Raw genomic sequence first — 19,567 nt, forward strand, 5'->3', positions numbered from 1 at the left:
ATACATGCCAGGGAAAATGTCAGAGACTTGGGGGGAAACATCGCTTGCTGCATTTCTATAAAGCTGAAAATTATTTACTAAGACTTACCTCCTATTAAGAATCAATGAACTAATTTCACTACAGAATCATAAAAGAAGTACAGTACATTGTCCAAAAAATGTATTTCATTAAAATTCTAGCTATGTTGTTTCAGGACATACAGTTTATGATTATATGAAGTTATTACTTGATAGGCTCAATATTTTAATGAAATATATTGCTTGATAGACAAGGAAATTATTTTTAAAGCACCCATGAAATTAAAAGGCACTTACTCCTTGGAAGGAAAGTTATGACCAACCTAGATAGCATATTCAAAAGCAGAGACATTGCTTTGCCAACAAAGGTCCATCTAGTCAAGGCTATGGTTTTTCCAGTGGTCATGTATGGATGTGAGAGTTGGACTGTGAAGAAAGCTGAGCACTGAAGAATTGATGCTTTTGAACTGTGGTGTTGGAGAAGACTCTTGAGAGTCCCTTGGACTGCAAGGAGATCCAACCAGTCCATTCTGAAGGAGATCAGCCCTGGGATTTCTTTGGAAGGAATGATGCTAAAGCTGAAACTCCAATACTTTGGCCACCTCATGCGAAGAGTTGACTCATTGGAAAGACCCTGATGCTGGGAGGGATTGGGGGCAGGAGGGAAAGGGGACAACAGAGGATGAGATGGCTGGATGACATCACCAACTCGAAGGACATGACTTTGGGTGAACTCCGGGAGTTGATAATGGACAGGGAGGCCTGGCGTGCTGAAGTTCATGGGGTCACAAAGAATCGGACACAACTGAGCAACTGAACTGAACTGAAACTTCTGAAACAAGTTTCTGAAAGCACTGTTCATTTTTGCTCTCCCAATTCTACTTTCTTTCCAAATGAGGTTTTATGTCTAAGATTTTTAAGAGAAGAATTAACTATAGTACCTCTTTTTAAATTCTTTCTTTTTTTTTAAAGTAATTTTGATTGTTTATTCTTTAATCAATTTTAATTTTTAAAATTTTCAATTGTTATTTCTCTAAGCCTCTCTTGGTCATAGCTCTGTTCACAGTCCTTCAGGAAACTTCTTCCTTTCTAACTTTTCTTTTACTTCAGCCTCTTGTACATTTCCCCCACTACCGACTCTGTCATTTCCTTCAGGGTTTTCTTTTCTTCCGCCTATCCCAGTGATGTACAGCTAAATGTTTAACAACCAGTTCTCCAAGAAAAAAAAAAAAATGGTATATGTACTGCCATCAGTTGACCATATTCTGTTGATGTAAAGGATATGTGGTACACAATTTACAAATAATAATATAATCAACATCCTTCATTGACTATTCCATATAGCTATTCTCACAGAGTGTGAATTTTGCCAATTTTTTAAATTTATAACAATGATTGCAATTGATAAACAATAATAGTTTTAACCTGAAGGTTGCTTGGTATTTTCATTTACATTAATCAGTAACATGAAACAGACTTCCTGTCAGAACTTGACTCATTCATCAGTGATGTGAACAAATTTTTGCTGAATCAGATAATAGGATTTGAGCAATGAAGGAATATTTCCTCAAGTTTTTCATGCTATTCACAGTGTAATGGCTGCAAACATACATAACTTTTACTGTTTTATTAACATTTTATCCATCACTGTCTTAGTCTACTCTAGAAAATCAGCAAGCCTTGATTTATAGCACTTGATAACTTTTGTAAAGATTCCCACCATGACTCATTTCAAACTACTGGTGTCACTTTGCTGCATGTGGAGTTGAAAAGAGACACACAGTAGCCCAACAGTGTAACATATTTCTACCAACCAGGTAGAATACATAAAGATACTCAAGAGCATTCAGTTCAGTTCAGTCGCTCAGTTGTGTCCGACTCTTTGCAACCCCATGAATCGCAGCATGCCAGGCCTCCCTGTCCATCACCAACTCCCGGAGTTCACTCAGACTCACATCCATCAAGTCAGTGATGCCATCCAGCCATCTCATCCTCTGTTGTCCCCTTCTCCTCCTGCCCCCAATCCCTCCCAGCATCAGGGTCTTTTCCAATGAGTCAACTCTTCGCATGAGGTGGCCAAAGTACTGGAGTTTCAGCTTCAGCATCATTCCTTCCAAAGAAATCCCAGGGCTGATCTCCTTCAGAATGGACTGGTTGGATCTCATTGCAGTCCAAGGGACTCAAGAGTCTTCTCCAACACCACAGTTCAAAAGCATCAATTCTTCGGTGCTCAGCTTTCTTCACAGTTCAACGTTCACATCCATACATGACCACTGGAAAAATCATAGCCTTGACTAGATGGACCTTTGTTGGCAAAGTAATGTCTCTGCTTTTCACCAATTGTAAATTGTAGTAAAATTATTAGAGTAGTATGTTTTTAGTATTTATTACCTTTTCTAAAGTTATACTTTTAGGTTTATACACTTTAATTTTTGATAACAGCTGCATTTAACAACAGGCTAGCAAAATTTTCCTGACAATTTAACAATAAGTTGTCAAGACCAATGTGAGTTAGTTCCAGCATACCTTTGAATTCTCTTAATATAGCTGTTCCAGAATGTTCCAGACTTGCCCCTTTTCTCTCTTACCCTAAATACTTTTTTTGTGTGGCCTTAACAACTATCCTGATCTCAGCTGACACATACATGCTAATTATTCCTTCACATTCTTTTCCAGCCCAGACTTTTCCTTTAAACTGCACAGATTCACACCTTCAAATATCTACAGGACCTCTGTGCTTAGAGATTTCACTGGCATCTCAGACTCATTACCACCCCAAGCAGCTCCTGCTTCTGTGGTCTTCATTCATTGCTGACATCCTCACAATTGTCTGGGCTTCTCCCTTCTTCTTACATCCCATATCCAGTCAGTCAGCAAATCCACTGATTATACCGAATATGTCTTGACTCTGTTACTGCTCTAGTTCCTAACAAAAGCTACCCTAATCTGTTTTTCTTGTTGAGGATACTGAACCAGCACCCTAAATGGTTTTCTAGTCTGGGTTTTTCTTTGTACCTTCCCATCCCTCTTTTTTCTTCTCTTCCAACTTATCCTCCACAGTTGTTGGAGATGTCTATTTAAATTATGATCTTCCTATGTAGTTCTCTACCTACAACCCTTCACTTACCCGTCATCAGCATATAGGATATAGACCAAACTGCTTAAGGTGGGGGAAAAGATTTCTATAATCTGACCAATTTCTCTGCCTCATCTCTCATGCGTGCCTCTTGTGTACACTTTGCTTTCATCACAGTTCTGAAATACATCACAGTTCTGAAATAATCTCTGTACACATTTTGCTGTCTCTTGGCTGGAATTCCACCCAAACTCTTCTTGACTAACAATTTGATTTAATACACCTCTTCCAGAAAACCTCCTCTGACCTTACTTTTTTAACAAATTAAGCCAGCTTAGGTGAATGTCTTCCATGCTACCAAAAATAACCCCGGCATATCTGTCCTTTTCGTTGCTTTATCCTATTGTGGCCATTTATTTCTATATCTAGCTGCCTAGCTAAAAGCCAAAAGTAGATTCCATAAGAAGAAGAAACTATGTACACAGCTGAGTAAAATGCTTGCTCAATAAATGTTTGATAAGGATGTGAATGAATAAACCTAAACAACTTTAAAAATTCCTGTTTTTTTTTTATAGAAGTATGTTTTACATCTGTGATTCCAAAGTCAAATTGGTTTTTAACCTACATTATTTGAAAGTTTTATCTGCATCTTATAATCAAGATCTCTTTCTTTTGAACTGAATATATAGGTCCTTCCACTAATTTTTAAAATATTACTTAGAATGCTGTTTCTCAAAAGTGCTTTTTTATAGAGGAGTTGAAGCAGCACCAGATTGTAGACTAAATTCACATCAAGAAGGTCATGAAATGCAATATTATCTTGAGATTTATATTGATTCACCAATCATTACTTACTGCTCATTGTGTATCAGGATTACGATTGTATTAGGGCTGCAATAATAAATAACAGTATGTGGTTTAAATACTGTAGAAGACGTTGATGAGGAACTAGAGAAATATCCAATTTAGAAAACACAAATATATCCAAGTTAGAAATTACTGACAAATATTAAGAAAACGCCATGGAGATTTAGGAGATAAGAAAAAGCAACACCCAAGTTAAAATTATTTGAAGCTTCAGATGTGCTTGAAAGTATTTGGTTGAGGAATTATCATAGGGAGCACTTTGCATTAAATAATATTTCTTAAGTATTTTATTTATTCTGAATATCCAGATTTTACATGCATGTCTTTCTTGCCAGGTTGCGTACAGAGGTTCCCATGCTGCCAAGTTAACATAGAATCAGGGAAAGGAAAAATCTGGTGGAACATCAGGAAAACCTGCTTCAGGATAGTTGAGCACAGTTGGTTTGAAAGCTTCATTGTTCTCATGATCTTGCTCAGCAGTGGTGCTCTGGTAAGTGATCTGACACCTAATGCTTAAATGGATGGTCATTATTTTTAATAAATGTGTTGGAAGTTAAAAATATTGTGGCATTTTTTTTTTTTACTTAAAAATTAATCCCTCTGACCAGTAAAGGACAACATGTTAGTTACCTTAGTAAATACTTACTACATGCCAGGCATTATTCTTCCTCCTGGAATGCAATGATGTTTAAGACCCACAGACTTTTCTCAAGGAGATCAGAGAGCTTTAGGGAAGTAAGAAGCACGAGTGGTACAGAACTGGGATATGTTTGTAAGTGAAGTACATGCACGTTTAAGCTCTGGAGCAAGAAGAGTCATCTGCTTGGGAATTCAGAAAGGTAGATGATGTTTTGCAAAATCCATAAAGATGAATAGGAATTTTCCAGCCAGGAAGGTGGCCTGAGGGGAATGAAGCATGAAATAGCATGAGACATTTAGGAAATTGAAAGTTGTCAAACTGTAGAAAGTGTTGTGGGAGGAAGAGCAAATCCAGAGAGGTGGGTGGTGACCAGAGATACTGTGAAAAAGATAGACAGTGTCAATTTAGGAAGCATCTTGCATAAAAGAAAATACTGTAGTTTTAGTATGAGAATGGGATAGGTCTCTCATTCTTATACATGTGCTAACACTTTCTATGAGATTTGAAAAGGATCTGGGAGAGTTAGAGGCTCCCTGAGCTTTTTCTTGACTTAGAGAAGGGAAGCAAGAAAGTCCTGAGGGCTTGACTTTAATTCTTGCATTTCAGTTCCACTGTCATTCAGAAACTCTGCCAACTGCTGGAACCTTCTCTCAACATCTTAGTAGGTCTGTCCATTCTCTGTATCCCAACGTCTGTGTTTTCCTCAATATTGACAATAAACTTGTAAAAAGTGCTAAGGATTATTTTTAAAATATCGATAGAAAAACTTGGAATAAGATGAATAAGAATGGCACAAGTCCATAACTGTGGACAAGTAGACCACTGTTAACCACTAAAGATAAAGGTCCTTTTGCTTTAATTTTCTCTAACAAGGTGAATATTATTTAAACTTGAAAGAGAAAATTCTAATCCTTTAGACCTGTCTAGGTCAGCAGTCATTTTCAGTGGCTTCAGTTAACTCAGTTCTTTAAGTCCTTTCAAACTATTTCTCAAGGACTTTGTGGCTGTAACCACAGTATCATCATCTACCACTCACTAAAAGTTCTTGGGAAGGATCAAAAGGTGTCACATTGATGGAATGAATATAACAGATATTAGTAGAGCTGAAGCTTTTAATGAATGATAAAGGGTTGGTGAAAAATTCAAAGAAAGAAACCATCTTCTGTGCTCCATAGCCCTGTTAAGCTACAGCACTTGATTTTACAAACCTTTCCTGCTGTGTTCTTGACATAGAGCTAGGTACCGAGAATTCATAAGCACATAAGAGCTGAAGGAGAGGCTCTAAATCCTACTGCTGGCTTGAAGAAGAGTGCAGGGTGAGAGAGATTTATAGGAGGGGCTGACCCTGGAATCATGTCTTAAATTATTAGAACTTACTAGTTTGCAGGAGCGTTTAGGGGTGTCAGATAGTGGAAATCACTGAAAGAGTCAGAGATCATGGTTCTTTTATAGGACTATAGTAATTTCATTTTTTTGCACCCTATTTCTGGTGACCTCTGGTCACCAGCCTCTGGTGACCAGCCACCTGTATTGATGAGAACTGAGTGTTACACCTGCATGTGTGCTTGTGTGCTAAGTCACTTCAGTTATGACTGACTCTTAACAACCCTGTGGCCTGTGGCAAGGCTCCTCTGTCCATGAGATTCTCCAGGCAAAAATACTGGAGTGGATGAGAATGGGATAGGTCTCTCAATCCTGCAGGATGCAGGATCTTCCCAACCCAGGGGTCAAACTGGTGTCTCTTACGTCTATCTGCATTGGCAGGCAGATTGGTGACTCAGTGGTAAAAAAAAAAAAAAAAAATCCGCCTGCGATACAGGAGATGCAGGAACCCAGGTTTGATTCCCTGGATTGGAAGATCTGGAGGAGAAAATGGCAACCCACTCCAGTATTCTTGACTGGAGAATCCCATGGACCGAGGGCTGCAGACCATGGGATTGCATAGTAGGAAACTTAGCAACAGACTTTCTTTCTTTTTCTCCCTTTGCCACTAGCGCCACCTGCGAAGCACATGTGCTCCACTGTAACTGTAAACCAGAAGAAAGCCAGCAGCCCCGTAATAGCATAATACGTCAGTGATCTCTTTATCAGAATTTCAGTTCCTGTTTTGGTCTTGAATCATAAGCTTTAAGTTGTACGGAATTTAAATTCAAATGTTATTTTCACAGGCTTTTGAAGATATATATATTGAAAAGAAAAAGAACATTAAGATTATCCTGGAGTATGCTGACAAGATATTCACGTATATCTTCATTCTGGAAATGCTTCTAAAATGGGTAGCATATGGTTACAAAACCTATTTCACCAATGCCTGGTGTTGGCTGGATTTCTTAATTGTCGATGTAGGTACTTTTGAGTAAATTTTAAAGAGGGTTTATTCTTAATAATAAGAGCTCTGAAAAATCTCACTAATGTTGTGTATTAATCATATTTAAATACGTGATATGCAAGAAACAGTTTTTTCCAAGGCATAGCTATGCCTTATAATCTCCTGTGTTCTCTCAGACTTCCTCTATGAGAAATTTGATTTTTGATACTTATACTAATAATTTCATATTTGATTTTTTTATTCACCCTTTTAATATATATGTTACATAGTTACTGCCTAGAAAAATGAATGGTAAGATGAATAATTTTGCAATATAATAGTTTTAAAGAAAGGCTAGCCAAAATAAGAACAGAAAGAATTTAGATCTTTTCTCTTAACCTGTAATTATGATTGAGTCTTCTAAAAATTATTATAAAATATTTAAAATCTTCACAAACTTCTTAAAATATTATCCCAAACTTTACTCTTTTCATCTCTCAGTTTAAGAAAAAAAGTTTACAAGCAGAGTTGAATTTATTTTTAGTTAATAAAGGGATATGGCTATTTAATAATGGAATTTGTTTGTATTTTGAAAATATGAAGTGTGATTCTCAATATTTTGGAGTATGTAATATGCAGAATTCAGAAAAGTTATATAGCTTCAATTTGAATTTTTAAAATATTTTGCAAAAAGCTAAATAAATTATATACACATATATATAATATATATGTGTATGTTTACAAAATGTCTTAATAATGCAACAGAGCAAAACTTTACCCAATATTCACAATATTCATACACATCTAGGCATATGGATTTAGGGGAGGAGTTGAGATTTTTTTTTTTTTTATTATCTCAAAAACAGAAATTTGTCTATCTAGCACTACTACTGCTACTGCTAAGTCGCTTCAGTCGTGTCCAACTCTGTGCGACCCCATAGACGGCAGCCCACCAGGCTCCCCCATCCCTGGGATTCTCCAGGCAAGAACACTGGAGTGGGTTGCCATTTCCTTCTCCAATGCATGAAAGGGAAAAGTGAAAGTGAAGTCGCTCAGTCATGTCCTACTCTTATCGACCCCATGGACTGAAGCCTACCAGGCTCCTCGATCCGTGGGATTTTTCAGGCAAGAGTACTAGAGCGGGTTGCCATTGCCTTCTCTGAACAAGGTCTATACTAGGACATAAATTTGGCTGAGTGAATGCCACACTCTTTGGACTTAGCTTTAGAATCACATAGTTCATTATTGTTGTTCAGTCACTAAGTCGTGTCTCTTTGTGACCCCATAGACTGTAGCATGTCAAGCTCCTCTGTCCTCCATTATTTCCCAGAGTTTGCTCAAACTCATGTCCCTTGAGTTGGTGATGCTATCTAAGCATCTCATCCTCTGTCACCCCCTTCTGCTTTTGCCATCAGTCTTTCCCAGCATTAGGGTCTTTTCCAGTTAGTTGGCTCTTCACATCAGGTGACCAAAGTATTGGAGCTTCAGTTTCAGCAACAGTACTTTCAATGAATATTCAGGGTTGATTTTCTTTAGGATTGACTAGTTTGATCTCCTTGCTGTCCAAGTGACTCTCAAAAGTATTCTTAAGCACCACAATTTGAAAGCATTAGTTCTTCTGCACTCAGTCCTCTTTATGGTCCAACTCTTACAACCGTACAAAACTACTGGAAAAACCATAGCTTTGACTATGCAGACCTTTGTCTGCAAAGTGATGTCTCTGCTTTTTAATATGCTATCTAGGTTGGTCATAGCTTTTCTTCCAAGGAGCAAGCATCTTTTAATTTCATGGCTGCAGTCATCGTCTGCAGTGATTTTAGAGCCCAAGAAAATACCCTGGACTTTATTCCAATTGAAATTTTGATAGTTGCTTTAATTAAATGTTCAGAATTAATAAGCAAGTAAAAAACCTACAAAAGTATGAAAAGCATATGTGATTTTATTATTCAGATATAAGAAATAACTTACTTTCCTTCTACTATTTCTTTTTTTCTGGTTAACTTTCCTTTAAATCTATTTCCTTAAAAAGGCATCTATTTTAACCAATTTTTAGACAATTAGTAGATAACTTTATATATAAATCATGTTGTTCTTGTCGAGTTACTCTTCAGTTCAGTTCAATTGCTCAGTCATGTCTGATTCTTTGAGACCCCATGGACTGCAGCATGCCAGGCCTCCCTGTCCATCACCAACTCCCGGAATTTACTCAAACTCATGTCCATTGAGTTGGTGATGCCATCCAACCATCTCATCCTCTGTTGTCCCCTTCTCCTCCTGCCCTCAATCTTTCCAAGCATCAGGGTCTTTTCCAATGAGTTAGTGCTTCGTATCAGGTGGCCAAAGTATGGGAGTTTCAGCTTCAGCATCAGTCCTTCCAATGAACATTCAGGACTGATCTCCTTTAGGATGGACTGTTTGGATCTCCTTGCAGTCCAAGGGACTCCCAAGAGTCTTCTTCAACACCACAGTTCAAAAGCATCAATTCTTTGGCACTCAGCTTTCTTTAGAGTCCAGCTCTCACATCCATACATGACTACTGGAAAAACCATAGCCTTGACTAGATGGACCTTTGTTGGTTGCTCTTAGTGATCTTTAAAATTGACTTGTTCTCATCATGCTTTATTATTTAATTGAAATGATTAGATGAAATTTTTGATTAATGAAAATTTTCTTTTTTGTAGGTTTCTTTGGTTACATTAGTTGCAAACACTCTTGGCTACTCAGATCTTGGTCCCATTAAATCCCTTCGGACACTTAGAGCTTTAAGACCTCTGCGAGCTTTATCTAGATTTGAAGGAATGAGGGTAAGAAAATACTAAACTTTCTAATATATTCATATTTCTTAATAGAGTATGAAATATGAAAAATGGGTAATTAGGAATTATGGACTGTTTATACACGTGCATATATATACATATGTATGGTCTGTTTATGTAAATAAGTGTGTATACATGTGCATATACACACATTTCAGTGCATATTGTTTAACAAAGAGTACGTGAAATATAGTAATGCCTCCTTCATATTATATTGTTAGGCAGTGATTCAAATAAGTTACTTTTCCCTTCCTAAATGAAAATCTTTCCTATGGTAGGAAATGCAAATGAAGGGGACACTATTAGTCCTGACAACATCTCTCAAATACAAGTCATGAAGAACTTGCCTGTATCAAGTGCTTAAATAATATTTTTTTAAGGAGTCACTCTGGGTAGGAAGCATAAGAAAAGACAGAGAAATAGCATCAGGCATCACTTTAAATTTCATTCTTGAAATATATGGTTCAATAAAAATGGAAATATCTCCAAATTATATTTGAGAAAATGGAAGCTCTGAGTTAATTTGCACTAGTCTGTATAGTGCCTGACAACTGATTCATTTTTCAGAAACAAACCAGGTGAGATAAATAATGAGTACCAGAAACCTAGCTTTAGGGCTATATTAAACCAGCAACTTCTTCATAAAATACATAGAGGATAAGAGGACAGTGACTTTATTTTCTCTAATGAGTCCATGTCCTCATTTGTTGCTACTCCCCTCAAATTTCTTCTTTTCCAGATAGGTTCCTGCTTTCTCATGCCTCCATTCTCTTGGCTGGGAATGCTTCTCCCTCCCCTGTCTCAACTCTAACTCATCAATATAGCAAATTCCTACTTATCCTTTAGACCTAAATTTAAATGTGCCTTATCTGTCCAGGTATAACTGGGCATCCTTCCTATGTGTTCAAACACATAAAATCCTTATTATATTGCATCATACATATTTATCTGACTGCCTCTCTGTAGTCTCTGAACAATTTAACATGCAGATTAATCTAGCTTGCTGCTTCTCTAAATGTAGTCAGCATCATTTGAAAACTTAGTAGAAATGCAAATTCCTGATTGCACCCTAGATCTGCTGAATGATAAACTCTGGAGTGGGGCTCAGAAATCTGAAGCCTCTGGGGAATGGTAGACGTCTTTTAGTCCAGCAGATCTTCATTGTTATTCTTACTAACCTAATTAAGACTATTACCTCAACCAGTTAGTGTATCCACTGCATATTGTTCCAATGTATATGAGAGATCATGATTATACAAAAAAAATTTCATAAGTAAAAGTCAATTCCTGTTTGTCATGTAAGAACTGAAAAATTACATTTCATTTTATACACAAAGGTAATATTGGAATTGACATTAATTTTGCTCTTTGAACATTAGTATATAGAATGTTGCCATCAGAACTTCTCACTGATCCTTGGACTCAAGCGGAGCACTTATGACATTTTCATGATCAAGGAATATACTTTGACCAACAAGACTACTTCCCTCAGTGATTAAGTCACTCCATTATTTTACCCTGTTCTTTGTTCTTTATCTGTAATACAGCTGAATAGGATGAAGGAGAATGTTTTAATGCATTTGGAGTGACAAATGTATCTATTTAGTTATGTTTATTAGCCAGGCAAAAAAAGGGACTTTTCTTCACAATGCAGGGTCATTTTTAAGAATATGATTGGAGACATTTTATAGTTAGCTTCCTTTGAAAAGACTTGAGGTTCTTGAACTTACTGACTTCTCCAAATGGCTTCTCATCAGAACAACATATATCCATCTCCCTCAGAGACCCATCATAACGCGCATTCTTTCAGCAAACATTTTCAACACCAACTATGAGTCAAATTTTGTTCTATAAAAGAAGTACAATGGTAAATAGACCCCAGCCCTCCAGGAGTGAGTCAGGACAGTGTCCATGGAGAGCTAGACAGGGGAATATTAGTTATTCTGTGGCTTCTGCTGTAAACAGTAGGCACCCAGTGCTACGGGAGTGAAGATGAAAGTGGCTGCCTGGGGGGACCTTGGAGGGGCTTCATAAGGAGGTGACCTTGGAGCCATGACTGAAAGAATGGACCCTAGCTCACAGGCAGGTGGGCATTTCAGACAGAGGTGCAACTCGGTAGAGAAGGACAGAGTTGCATAGGCAAGGTGTGTTTGAGCAGCGACTAGAAGGATCAGCACGCCTAGGTGATAAGCACAGTGGGAGGAGAAAGGAAATGAGGGTGAAAATGCAGGTTTGAATCATAGCTGACCACTTTGAACTCTCTAATCCTGTTCTTCCTAACCCTTTTGAGGGTGATGTACACTATAAAACTCTTGTGAAAGTATAAATCATCTCCATAAACAAAGCATGCCCATAATATTTTCATATAATCTCATGCCCCCATGGAACCTCTACAGGTCCAGAAATCGCAGGGTAGTAACTGTAGTTCTGGGTCAAGAGTCAACAACCAAAGCCCACAAGCTGGATGCCTGTTTTATAAAGGAAGTTTCTTTGGATCACATTGCGTTCTTCAGTCACTAAGTTGTGTCTGACTCTTTGTATGACCCCATGGACTGTAGCCCACCAGGCTCCTCTGTCTATGGGGTTTTTCCAGGCAACAATATTGGAGTGGGTTGCCATTTCCTTCCCCAAGGGATCTTCTGAACCCAGGGATCAAAACTGTGACTCCTGCATTGGCAGGCAGATTCGTTACCACTGAGCCACCTGGGAAGCCCCACTGGATCATAGCCACACCCATTGGTTTATGTATGGTCTGTTGCTACAATGGCAGAATGGAATAGTGACAACAGAGATCATATAACCTGCAAAGCCTAAAAACATTGAAGACAATATTTGCCAACTCCTGCTCTAGACAATCTCAAAAGTAATCAGGGATCCTTAATGTCTTCCCTTTTGGAAACGTCTTGAGAGCCTGCTCAACATATTGCAAAAAAAGAGGGAACATATGCTTTTTACTTATCAAGTTAGTCTTTAATGCATTTATCCCCAAATTCAGGGTAAAGTTTAAGAAGATAGTAAGTTTGGAAAGATGAGGTAATTAAGAAAATCTGGAGAGTGATAAATGTTACAGTAGTTGCCATGCAGTAGGAAGAGGCATTGGTGAAAGGTAGTAGTAGAAATGGCTGAAAAGCAGAAATAAAGGGAGCATGAAAGATAAACTGTATTGCATTTTTGTGTTAGCTGAGACTAGCTCTATCTGTATTTAGCCAAGGCTTATGTGTAAAGTTCTTTTTAAAGTTAGAATAATAAATTTGAAAAGATTGCTCTCATTCTGCAGAAGAGGAAACAGGGATCCTAAAGTCTTAAAGATATTTATGCATCACATAACTAGTGTCCATGCATGCTAAGTCATTTCAGTCGTGTCCAACTCTCTGCGACCCTATGGACTGTAGCCCACCAGGTTCCTCTATCCATGGAATTCTCCAGGCAAGAATACAGGAGTGGGGTGCCATGCCCTCCTCCAGGGGATCTTCCCAACTCAGGGATCGAACCTGAGTTTCTTAAGTCTCCTGCATTGGCAGATAGGTTCTTTACCACTAGTACCACCTGGGAAGCCCCATCACATAACTAGCAGAACCAATTAAATCTAAGGAGTTCAAACCACAAAAAGATTCCTAGTCTTAATTCCAGTTTATACATAGTAATGGTTTACATGGAAGACTTTTAGCACTGGTAATTCTAGGACTATGAACCTTTAAATGTACATTTTGTTTATTTAATCATTTATATTTATAAATTTCTTTCTTTTCTAGAGCATGCAGATTTTATGACTTCACCTTACATACATCAGGTTTTTGGTTTATTCTTTTATTTATTTAATTTATTTGAACTGTCATTTAATCTTAGTAAATTGTTTTGTATTGTTGCTAATAGTTTCACTGTGTGATCCTCATGTATTTTTGTAAACTCATTGAGCACGGGGCTCCTGTCTCATTTTGTCCTGCTTAGCACACTGCTGAGCGTATAGTAGGCATTCAGTAAGTCTTATGTCTTAAACATGTAAGGGTAGCTCTTCTAACTTTTTAAATTCTGCATAATGTTTCATTAATGTTGCCTACTTAACATTCTTACTGGTCCTAACCCTTCTTTTCTTTCTTTTGATGCTAGGTGGTTGTGAATGCACTCATCGGTGCAATTCCTTCTATCATGAATGTGCTACTTGTGTGTCTCATATTCTGGCTGATATTTAGCATCATGGGAGTAAATTTGTTTGCTGGCAAGTTTTATGAGTGTATTAACACCACAAATGGATTACGTTTTCCTACAAGTGAAGTGGAAAACCGTTCTGCCTGTCTTGCGCTTATGAATGTCAGTCAAAATGTGCGATGGAAAAACCTAAAAGTGAACTTTGATAATGTTGGACTTGGTTACCTGTCTCTACTTCAAGTGGTAAGTGACTCGTTTTATGAATGCTTGATATTTTAGTGCACGTTGGATGGAGGAGCTGTCATTATCATGTAGCTATTAACTAAAAATTAAAGATAAAGTACTGTGTGACAAAAAACAGAAGTGGTCTTTCGTAGAACATGTGCCTATAAACATGAGTTAAGAAGCATGGGCTCTATTGCACTGCTGTACAGGTGATTAATCCATAATCACCTTTTCAGAGTCACCTGACCCCCTGCCATTGTGCCTTCTGAATTGCTCCAAAAATGAATAGTCATTTTTTGGACTACTGCTTTCACACTACAAGGAAATCAGAAGGACTTGCCACTGGTACAGAAAGTCCTTAAGATATGGAGAAAAATTGCTTCTTTCCTTAGTTGTAAAACTCTCTACCCCCTCTGGAAAAATAAAAGTTCAGGTACAAAACTCACAGGCAATTCTAACAACGTGGAAATTCACTGCTGCTGCTAAGTTGCTTCAGTCATGTCCAACTCTGTGCAACCCCATAGACAGCAGCCTACTAGGCTCCCCCATCCCTGGGATTCTCCAGGCAAGAACACTGGAGTGGGTTGCCGTTTCCTCCTCCACTAGGACTGAGATTTAGAACGTGACTTGGCAATGTGCCCCCCCTCTTTTTCTTCTTGACACAGCATCTTTATGTTAAGTTGATATCTTGAAATATAATGGGCTCTCTTTATCCATGGCTTTGCATCTGCATGATGCAAGGGCTTGAGCATGGGCAGATTTTGGTATTTTCAGGGACTGCCCTGGAACCAGTCCCCCCTGCATGTACCAAGGGACAACTGTATAGTTCACTCACTTAATATTACTTAAAAGTTGTAATATTAAATACACTTACTCATTTATGGCTATTTTAGACTATGAGCTTTACATTCAGAGTCTATCAATGTTATATTTACAGGCAACATTTAAGGGATGGATGGATATTATGTATGCAGCAGTTGATTCTGTTAACGTAAGTATTGGTAAACATAACACCGAACTCTACAGTTTTGAAAAGCTTCTTTGTTGAGTTAGGCTGTTTCCAAACAGCAGCTCCAAGAAGCTCTTGCTACGGGCATGCTCACTGAAGAAAATCCACCTGGTAGTTGCCTCGGTTACCTGTGTGGCATTTGGAAACAGAGCTTGACTTAAATTCTGTGACTCTACTGTATCAGACAAGCTTGCATCTGACTTGCAGCGAGCCACTTTATCTCTCTGAGCCTGTTTATTGATCCATAAAAAGAAAATAATTCACCACTACCTCATGGGGCTATTCTCTGGATCCAGCTAGAAAATGTAAATAGAGAACTTAGTTCATCCTGGCAGTAATGTGTTCAGTAAATATTTATCAAAATAAAAATGAAATAACATGTTTTACTTATCAGTCTTACTGCTTTTATATTTTAAAGTGCCTTGGAAGAGTTAATGTGAAATAAGTCTCACACTAAGGAATTTTGAAAACTACTGACTAGTTTATATTATCACAAAAGTGATAATATTAGTGAAGATATTTCTATAATCAAATTTAAAAAGGAAAAATTTATATAAATATGATGTCATCTCTTTTACTGTTTTTTCTGGAAATAAATAACATGGATTGTAATTTACTTACTACATTGTCCTATAATCCAAGAAAGTGGATAAGCCCTTTGTAGTTATTTGAAAATTATATTTAGTATTGAGTAAATGTTCAAGAATGATTATGTTGAACTTTGACAACACTATGGCTTCTGTAAAACCACATTTACCTAGGATTGCACTATTTGAATTTCCTTGTCAGAGCATGTGAGAAAGAAAATGATGAATTTATTGTAAACATACGTTAACTTTTGTTAATTCCGTAGGTAGACAAGCAGCCCATTTATGAATACAGCCTCTACATGTATATTTATTTTGTCATCTTCATCATCTTTGGGTCATTCTTCACTTTGAACTTGTTCATTGGTGTCATCATAGATAATTTCAACCAACAGAAAAAGAAGATAAGTATTTCAAGTTTTTGTCATTGCCCTGAAAGACATGAACATTATTTTTCCAAAAAATATAATGTGAAATTTAATGTCAATTACTTCATTAGAATTTCATTAATTTTCCAAGTAGTTTTTAGTATCCAGTGATGGATATGCTTAATCTCATTCATCTCTGCACAGAAAATAATCACCCTGCGATACATGAGACCTGGGTTCAATTCCTAAGTCACGAAGATCCCCTGGAGATGGAAATGGCAACCGACTCCAATATTCTTGCCTGGAGAATCCCATGGACAGAGGACCCTGACAGGCTACACTCCATGGGGTCACAAGAGCTAGACACAACTTAGTAACTAAATGACCACAAAGTCCTAATTATTTTTAAGCAATACATCAACTATTCAGGTTTTTTCCCCCCAGTGTTCCCTGTGGAGACTTGATTAAGAAAACTCAGTGCATTAATTATTTATTCAAAATGCTTTTCATAAATAGTTCCTATATTCTGTTCTGAGCCATAAGAGGGATTATTGTTATAGACTTTGTCTTATAAACGAGAAAAGGCACAGAGATTTTGTGTAATTTACCAAAATTATGCACCTGGTAAGTGATAGGGTTTTAATAGTCAGTAGTTGATCTTATCAGAGAAGGCAATGGCACCCTACTCCAGTACTTCTGCCTGGAAAATCTCATGGACAGAGGAGCCTGGTAGGCTGCAGTCCATGAGGTCGCTGAGGGTCGGACCCGACTGAGCGACTTCACCTTCACTTTTCACTTTCATGCATTGGAGAAGGAAATGGCAACCCACTCCAGTGTTCTTGCCTGGGAATCCCAGGGACGGGGGAGCCTGGTGGGCTGCTGTCTATGGGGTCACACAGAGTCGGACACAACTGAAGTGACTTAGCAGCAGCAGCAGCAGCAGTTGATCTTATATACTTTGTATATTATTTAGGCCCCTTTCTACCCCCCAAATACTGTAATATGATATAGTTATAAATGCAGTAAGAAGTTAACAAGAAATGTAAATAGGCAGTTAGAAGAAAGCTAGATACAGCTAAAACATTTTTATGATGTATGTGACAATTGAGCATGCCTTGGAAGATGGATGAAGAAACACATAGCAACGGGGAGGCAAAAGGATAAGTAGTCCACAGCAGGTCAGAGATATGTCTGAGAACATGCACAGTGATGATAAAGGAGGCAGCAATCCAGGCAAAATACCAGTCCATTCAGTTGGGATGTAGTTTTGAGAAAAGAAATAGCAAGAGGTCTTGATTTGCTTGAGCACAGATCTGAAAAGCCATATTAGATATTTTTCAATAGGAGCTGATGTCATTGAAGTATTAAGGAAGAACATACAAGCAGGACATACACATTTATTAAGATTTGATGACATGTCTGATCCTGTGTAAAGTACTTTACACAGTAATCTTCATCACATTCTGTAAGTGTAGAGGGCATAGTATCCGCATTTCACCTCTCAGAGGGGTTATGTGCCTTGCACATGATTGGATAGCTCAGTAGTAGCTGCATCGTAGATCCAACTCTGAGGTCTTTTTTCCCAGAATTTATGGAAATCCAGCTTTAATTTAAAAAATTAATCTATCAGTGATATAGAGAATGACTGTAGGAGCCCAAAGACTAGGTTAGGCTCTCCTTTACCTGCTACCTAGACCACACTTCGGAGAAGGCAATGGCACCCCACTCCAGTACGCTTGCCTGGAAAACCCTATGGATGGAGGAGCCTGGTGGGCTACAGTCCATGGGGTCGCACAGAGTCGGACAAGACTGAGCGACTTCACTTTCACTTTTCACTTTCATGCATTGGAGAAGGAAATGGCAACCCACTCCAGTGTTCTTGCCTGGAGAATCCCAGGGATGGGAGAGCCTCAGAGTCGGACACGACTGAAGTGACTTAGCAGCAGCAGCAGCAGACCACACTTCATTCTCCAAATTAGTCATTTGCAGCACTGGAGAATGTTTGTGTGTGAGTGCTAAGTCGCTTCACTCTTTGCATCCCTGTGGACCATAGCCACCAGGCTGCCCTGTCCATGTGATTCTCCAGGCAAGAGTACTGGAGTGAGTCGCCGTACCCTTCTCCAGGGTATCTTCCCAACCCAGGGGTGGAATCCCATGTCATGTCTCCTGCATTGACAGAAGGGTTCTTTAGCACTAGCGCCACCTTGGGAAGCCCACTAGAGAATAGGGGATACATTCAATTAAGAGATTTTAGAGGGTAGGATCTACCGTATTGTTTGTGGTTTGCAGGAGAAAAAATTGTCTATGAAGTCTCAGTTTTCTCAAAGTAAACTGGGTTACTGTGGCTGTAGCACCACCCACAGGAAAAGAGACTTTAGAAGGATGAGGTATAGAATAACAAGAGGAAGTGATTTCAGGTACTGGCTTAGTATCTAAGAAAAGACAGATGTACTTGCAATGAAATGTCATTCATGATATGATTGACTGTTCATGGGTGAAAGAAAATGTAGTAAATATTGTGTTGTTTATGCTTACATTCTGAATACAGGTGTTTATTTTTCAAAGAATTTTTTAAATTCCTTGTTCCATTCTAACATTTTATATCTGACAGTCAAAGTTAGTATTATCATATATTCATGCCTTTAGGCAGAGAATCTTAAATAAATAATAATCTTGAAAAAAATATAAATTATACCTTCATTTCCAATGTAGTTATTTTTCCTACTTTGGTCATTATATATGTGTACCTGTGATATATAAGCACACATATATAGTTCTGCAGCATTTCCTATAGAGGATGAATTATACATGTATCTAGAAAGAGCAGTATGACCATGACAGGACAGCTACAGCCCTCACTGCTTTAGTCCCCTTGCTTTTAAATATTATTCTTACAACAAGAATTGCCACTGCAGGAAGATGGGATGAATAGACACCATTCCCAGTAGCATCAGGCAAAATTACTAATTTCAAAACCCTGTCAGCTCCTGTTATCCCCTACCATTCTTCCCGTGTTTCATTTGCATTTGAAACATGCTTTTTATCTTCTGCCCCTTTCTGAGTAAGTTTACAGTTTCTTTCCAACCTACTTGGAGAATGAAAGAAGACAGGAACAACCTGTCTTCAGTTAATAACCTACTACGTAGGAGGCCTCCTGTGCTATACAAAGTGTGTATGAATTCATCTAATCCATAGAACAAGCAAATGAAAGTGGTACCTTTATACGTGCGTATAAACCGAGGCCTATAAAGAGTAAACAGCTTGTTTCAAATCAAGAACTAGGTCATTGGCAGTCAGGGTCCAAAGTTGTGTTTGAGTGCAAAGCCCATCCAAAATGAAATGTGGCCTCTTAGTGCTTTTTAACTTCAACACTTTGATCTCGGTTTGGTATGAAAGTGTTAGTTGATCAGTCATGTCCAACTCTTTGCAACCCCACGGACTGTAGCCCACCAGGTTCTTCTGTCTATGGAATTTTCCAGGCAAGAATACTGGAGTGCGTTGCTATTT

At 38.1% G+C, this 19,567-nt stretch overlaps 1 protein-coding gene and 1 long non-coding RNA gene across 4 annotated transcripts in view; one reads left to right on the forward strand and one right to left on the reverse strand.

The window, feature by feature from the left end:
- The window catches only part of SCN9A (sodium voltage-gated channel alpha subunit 9), a 165,120-nt gene that overhangs the window by 132,813 nt on the left and 12,740 nt on the right, over positions 1 to 19,567 (forward strand). For all 3 annotated transcript variants that reach the window (XM_019971649.2, XM_070803876.1, XM_070803883.1), the window contains 6 exons: positions 4,297 to 4,451; positions 6,770 to 6,943; positions 9,591 to 9,713; positions 13,833 to 14,114; positions 15,034 to 15,087; positions 15,959 to 16,096. In XM_019971649.2, coding sequence (XP_019827208.2) covers positions 4,297 to 4,451; positions 6,770 to 6,943; positions 9,591 to 9,713; positions 13,833 to 14,114; positions 15,034 to 15,087; positions 15,959 to 16,096 — 926 coding nt within the window. The remainder of the gene's footprint in view (positions 1 to 4,296; positions 4,452 to 6,769; positions 6,944 to 9,590; positions 9,714 to 13,832; positions 14,115 to 15,033; positions 15,088 to 15,958; positions 16,097 to 19,567) is intronic.
- The window catches only part of LOC139187339 (uncharacterized), a 138,750-nt gene that overhangs the window by 59,598 nt on the left and 59,585 nt on the right, over positions 1 to 19,567 (reverse strand). The window lies entirely within an intron of this gene.

The sequence above is a fragment of the Bos indicus genome, chromosome 2, assembly GCF_029378745.1.
Source record: "Bos indicus isolate NIAB-ARS_2022 breed Sahiwal x Tharparkar chromosome 2, NIAB-ARS_B.indTharparkar_mat_pri_1.0, whole genome shotgun sequence".
In the NCBI taxonomy this organism is placed as follows: Eukaryota; Metazoa; Chordata; class Mammalia; order Artiodactyla; family Bovidae; genus Bos; species Bos indicus.